Source organism: Sitodiplosis mosellana, unplaced genomic scaffold, assembly GCF_009176505.1.
Source record: "Sitodiplosis mosellana isolate CC-2019 unplaced genomic scaffold, AAFC_SMos_1.0 Smas_scaffold_5833, whole genome shotgun sequence".
Lineage (NCBI taxonomy): Eukaryota > Metazoa > Arthropoda > Insecta > Diptera > Cecidomyiidae > Sitodiplosis > Sitodiplosis mosellana.
The window spans coordinates 3,727-10,145 of NW_022601075.1; the positions used below are offsets into that span (position 1 = coordinate 3,727).

Below are 6,419 nucleotides of genomic sequence, written 5' to 3' on the forward strand. Positions count from 1 at the left end.
AAAATGTAATTGGAATTACTTTATGGTTTACAATTTTTTGTTTTATCTTAAAAATGCGAATGAAGAGAGTGATTACATTTTAAATATTTTTTCTAATAATTAGATGTTTTATTTTTGGTTTTTTTTCTGTTGTTGTTGTTGTTTTTTTTTTCTTGTGAGTGTAATATTAAATGATTCAATACTGACGTCCTTGAATTGTATAAAAATTGACATATAGTACATCCTGCCATCCCCTTTTATTACAAAACTGGGAAAAGATTAACTCGTCTTAGATTGAAACTGAATCAAAACAAAGGAAAATTAAAACAAGGGGTGGAGGTGTACTGATTGCTGTTGATAGGACAATGAAATCTGAACTCGTCAGCACAGGTGAGCAGTATGGCGCTGAACAATTTTGCGTTATCCTGCCATTGAAAGACAGGAATGTTTTTCTAATTGAATTGTACATACGTCCTGATTCTCCTGTCGCAGTTTATGAGGCGAATATGAATGCAATTCGTGAGGTAGCAGCAAAATTGAAGTCCGAGGATATTTTGGTAATTTCTGGTGATTTTAATTTATCCAACTTGGAATGGTATACAGATGAAAATGAAGATTGTGACGTTGCCATCCCACTGAACGCATCCTTGGAAATGGAAATCACTAGTCTTGGACTCCATGCATGAAATGGGACTTGTTCAAGTAAACAAAGCTGGAAATAAAAACGGTGCGATGTTAGACTTGGTGTGGACAAATTGTACAGAGACCGTGAGCTGCTCAAAAAACACCCATCACCTACTAAAAAAGGAGTCACATCATCGATCATATGCAATTACCATTAGCGATGTTGAATTTAACAATGGCAAGTCAACTATTGATTTTAGTTATCGTGATTTTGCAAATGCCAACTACAGTAGATAATCTATGGGCATTCTAACACACTTTGACCTCAGTCGACCTTTCGTAAGAAAGGTCGACTGAGGTCAATGTGTGCGAAAAGGTGTGCTGAGGTTGAACTTAGTTAGAATGCCCATAGATTATCAAACAATTGCTATGTTTATCTTTTCAGATAAGAGAATTCTAACATCGTCACCGTCAAAGACGGCACTGATCAGGCACCCAGCTTCATAAAATATCAAAAAGCATAATTGAGGTTAAACTATGTTAGAATTCTCTTATCTGAAAAGATGAAAAAATGCTAAAAACAAAAGAAAAACTGTCGGAAGTATAAAAAATGATTGAATAAAACGTCAATTTTTTATGTATTCAAAAGAAAAAATATAGAATTTATTCAATTATTGTGCTCAATTACAAAATCTCGGTGATTATAGTTTTAATTGTAAATTGTTTAAAAGCGAGTATGCTATTTATTATTCTTTTGAAAAAAAAAGAGATGGGGTGAGATTCAGATGAGGTGCGGCTCACTGTTGAATTCGCTGATGGTAACGACTTCAGTAAACTCGTCGATGCTCTTGAAGTCGAGTTTTAATTTGTTGTTTTTAGCGGGGTCTCTACCCATGTAGCACAGGAACTTCCGAGAAGAGTTGAGGTCGCTCACGTCTTCAGGTTTCATGTTGATTGAAAAACGTTCTGGCAGATAAACTACCTTATCGCCGAGATCAAGACGAAGTCTTACACCCCATTTAGTCGGTACAAGTGCGAATTCGTAGATAGGATAATTGCCAATATTCAAGTCCTTGAAGCTCACAAACCGCTTGTTGCAGCAAAGATTTTTCAGCAAACTGAATGAATACATCTTCTAATTCTTGAAATTTCTCTCTCGCTCAAACGATAATACTTGTAGACTGTTCAGCTTGAACTGATGGTTTACCTCAGAGTTAACCGAGTTTATATACAGAAAATTCATGCGTCGCAACTAGCAAACAATGCTAAATCAATATAGTTCACATGTACAAATATTGTTAAACTAAACATCACTCGAAATATTTAATAAAAATTGATTGATCGATTTTTTATCCAAACAATGGGGGAAAAAATAATGATCATCGATGATTGACAGTTTTTTCTGAACAATAGAAAAAAAAGTAACAAAAGAATCCTTCGATGATTGACAGTCTTTTCTAAACAATGGTGGAAGAGAGTAACAAAAGACCCCATCGTTGATTGACAGTTTTTTCTGAACAATAGAAAAAAAAAGTAACAAAAGAATCCTTCGATGATTGACAGTTTTTTCTAAACCATTGTTTATGGTGGAAAAAAAGTAACAAAAGACTCCATCGTTGATTGACAGTTTTTTTCTAAACAATGGAGAAAAAATGACAAAAGAATCCTTCGATGATCGTTCGATTTTGCCCCCAAATAATTGGTAAGATAAATTCCCACGCACCTCGACCAAAAAAGGTCTCACGGTGAAGTGAAATGTGTGCTTAACAATGAATGTGGTGCGACAATTTTATGATATAAATTCAGGTCCGAGTGAGATGTGTTTTAGTTCCCGATCAAGTTTGAGTGAATCGTGTTCTACTGATCAATATGGATTTGAAAGTCGATTTTGAATACCGTGAAATGGCATTCAATAAGAGAATGCTAACATTCGCCATAGTGAATCGCGATCATATAGATATTAAGGAATTTCTATTCGATGCATTCAACTACTACGAAAATGAAATTAAAGACATTTTTCGAGATCATGCAATGGTTAAAGTGAATACATGTTTCAGTGCAACGTTTGAAAAAAATGTCGTACAAAATGGGGTCAGGGAGGAGGATAGAATGGATACGGATTTGAATGTTGACCTCATGGATGTGGATGGAGATAACGCTACCGGTCAAGTGGAGAAGAAAGAAAAACAGTTGCTGTATCTGCATACGAAATCTGTAGTTATCGACCATCTAACGGACTTATACGAAATCTATGAAAAAACCGTCATCGATGTCATATTAAACAAAATTGATGATGCAATTATGCAAGGATCGGGATTCACATTGTCATCGATCAATGAGCTCCTTGTGCAAGTTAACAGATATGACCCGATAAAAGGATCGTCGCACATAAAGACCCCGAAGTTTTTGGCTGACAGAAAAGCAATCGTTAATGTAAATAATCAAGATGACAAATGTTTTATGTGGGCTGTTTTATCAGCGATACAACCAGCTACTAAAAATCCGGATCGTTTGAGCAATTATATTCAATATAGAAATGATCTCATTTTCACAGGAATCGAGTTCCCAATGAAACTCTGCGACATTTCAAAATTCGAGCAACTTAACTCATCAATTTCAATCAATGTATATATGGTTAACGACAAAGATAAAAAAGTGGTGCCAGTGAGGATAACTAAGGAAGTTAAAAATAGCCACATCCATCTACTCATACTCACCCAAAGATCCGAGGATGGCACAGACTCAAAATCCCATTATTGCTGGATAAAAAACTTGAGCCGACTAATTTCATCTCAAGTTTCAAATCATCATGGACGACACTATTTTTGCGATAGATGTTTAAATTTTTTCCACTTATTGACTAAATTGGAAGAACATCGCGTTAATTGTGGGAATCAAAATGAGTGCGGAATCGAAATGCCGACACATGGAAAAGATTCTGTCAAGTTTAAGAATGTGAAAAATCAAGTGAAAACACCGTTCATTATATACGCCGACGTTGAAGCGCTTTTGAAGAAACCTGATGAACCTTTCTGTAAACCGAATGGTAAAAAACCTGTAAAAACTGTAGCGTACCAACAGCATGAAGTCTATAGCATTGGCTACTACCTTAAATGTACATTTGACGATTCTCAATCGTTTTATAAAGCCAAACGAAGTGCTGAATGTATCGATTGGTTTGTCAGTGAATTACATGAAGCAGCATCAGTTTTTGCAAACATATTTGACAACATTGTTCCAATTGAAATGACTTCAGAAGACGAGCAATTATTTGAGAATGCTGAGTTTTGCCATATTTGCGAAGAAAAATTTGTGAGAGGTGAAGATGTTATCGTGAAAGATCATTGCCATTTTACTGGGAAATATAGAGGAGCCGCACATCAGAACTGTAACTTAGAGTATCAGGAGAGTCGCACGATCCCCGTAGTCTTTCACAACTTATCCAACTATGATTCACATTTTCTAATACGGAAGCTTGCATCAGGATTCCCTGGGGAGCTGAAAGTTATCTCAATTAACAAAGAAAAATATATCTCATTCATAAAGACTGCTGCCGATAGCGCTCGTAATTTCAGATCTATGGTCAAATTTAAATTTATCGACTCATTCAGATTTATGGCGTCTTCGCTCGATCGTTTATCATCTTTAATACCATCGAATAAGAAAACACTACTTCGAAACGAGTTCAAAGAAATCAGTGATGACCAGATAAGCCTCTTGGAACGAAAAGGGGTATTCTGTTACGATTATGTTGACTCATGGGGAAAACTTGATGAGACTGAATTGCCACCGAAAGATGCATTTGATAGCAAATTGACTGGTGCAAAAGCTACTGATGAGGATTATGGTTTTGCTTCTGAAGTTTGGAATAAATTCAATGTGAAAACTCTCGGTGAATATGCAGATTTATACCTAAAAGTCGATGTTTGTCTGCTTGCGATTGTGTTCGAGAATTTTAGAGAGACATGCCTTCAAATTTATAAACTAGACCCTGCGAACTATTACACTGCACCAGGATTATCATTCGACGCTATGTTACGATATACAAAAGTAGAGATAGAACTTTTAAAGGATGTTGATATGCTCCTATTTGTTGAAAGAGGTAATTTTTATCCACATTACACTGCATAGACATTTTTCTAATCACGTTATGTTTCGTACAATTCATAGGAATACGTGGAGGAGTTAGTCAATGTAGTAAACGTTACGTTGAAGCGAACAATAAATACCTGAATAATACGTTCGATAAAGGGAAAGAATCTAGTTACATCATCTATGTTGATTGTAACAACCTATATGGATACTCCATGATGCAACATCTCCCGATCCGAGGATTTCAATGGAATGAGAAAGAATTTAACGCTGATGAAATTTTAAATATTGCTGACGATGCTAACATCGGTTATATATTCGAAGTGGACCTAGATTATCCGGAACACCTACACGACTTACACAATGACTACCCGTTCTGCGCTGAAAATAAGCTAGTTCCGAATACTAACAGTAAGAAGCTGCTACTAACGTTAACCGAAAAAAGGAATTATATAATTCATTATAGAATGTTAAAGTTAGCCTTGCAACACGGATTAATTTTAAGAAAAGTGCACAAGGTTCTCCAGTTTGAGCAGTCTGCATGGTTGAAATCATACATCGAACTTAATTCAGGGTTACGTGCAAAAGCGACCAATGATTTCGAGAAAGAGCTATACAAACTGCTGAATAACGCGATTTTCGGTAAATCTATGGAAAATGTGAGAGCCCGTGTAGATATTCGCTTGAAAACAAAGTGGGATGGACGCAGCGGCGCCCGTGAATTAATCTCTAGACCTAATTTTAAGAGACACACTATTTTCGATGAAAATTTAGTTGCAATAGAAATGTCGAAAACAAACATTGTCATGAATAAACCAATTTCGGTTGGAATGGCCATTTTAGACATCTCGAAAGTAGTGATGTATGATTATTATTACAACTTTTTAAAACCTAAATATGGATCAAACATTTCTTTGGCGTACACCGACACTGACAGTTTCGTCATCCACGTAAAGACTGATGATTTCTATGCTGATATGAAAGAAAATTTGGAACGCTATGATACTAGCGATTATGCTGAAGATAACATATTTCAAATGCCTCGTGTAAACAAAAAGATTCTAGGATTATTCAAGGATGAACTTAAGGGATTGGTTATAATCGCGTTTGTAGGACTGAGAAGTAAAATGTATTGCGTTAGGACAGATAATGTCAAAGTGGATAATAAAATGAAGAAGGCTAAGGGTGTCAAAAATTATGTACTGCAACGTGAAATAACATTTAAAGATTATGTGGAATGTCTCACAAAAATGGAGAATCTTGTCAAGAATCAAAATACATTTAGATCAAAAATGCACAATGTCTACACAATCCAACAAAGTAAAATTGCTTTAAGCGCTAACGATGATAAACGTCGCATCCAACCAGGTAACATTGAAACGTTAGCATACGGTCATTATAGTCTCAATCAATAAGAATGAATAAATAAATAAATCAATACATTTTTCCAACACATTTTCTTTATTGTTTGTTTTTCAATTACAATTAAGGGTACGTAAAGTAAATCGAAGTAGTATGTACTATAGCAGCTCTACATATTGGGCATGGGGCTCTTCGATCTTCATCCAACATTGGCTCAAGGCACTTTGCGTGGAATAAGTGACCACAATTTAATGATTCAACATGTAATTTGCAGCCTATAACGTCATCTCGACAAATTCCGCAAATGGGGTGCCTGTTATTGCATTGCACTGATGGCGTGTCATGCAAATATTCTTCAACAA

General features: G+C 35.6%; 1 protein-coding gene across 1 annotated transcript; it reads left to right on the forward strand.

Moving 5' to 3' along the window:
• The first annotated feature begins 2,472 nt into the window (after positions 1–2,472).
• On the forward strand, positions 2,473–6,110 carry LOC129572992 (uncharacterized). Its single transcript, XM_055453129.1, has 2 exons — positions 2,473–4,705; positions 4,774–6,110. Exons 1-2 carry the CDS (start codon positions 2,473–2,475, stop codon positions 6,108–6,110), a joined length of 3,570 nt encoding a protein of 1,189 aa, XP_055309104.1.
• Positions 6,111–6,419: the final 309 nt, after the last annotated feature.

What these genes read in the sequence shown, in the direction of transcription:
- LOC129572992 (XM_055453129.1), top strand. Translation starts at nt 2,473, where the DNA reads ATGGATTTGAAAGTCGATTTTGAATACCGTGAAATGGCATTCAATAAG. An exon ending in GCTCCTATTTGTTGAAAGAG is followed by an intron (nt 4,706 to 4,773) that starts GTAATTTTTATC and finishes TACAATTCATAG; the next exon opens with GAATACGTGGAGGAGTTAGT.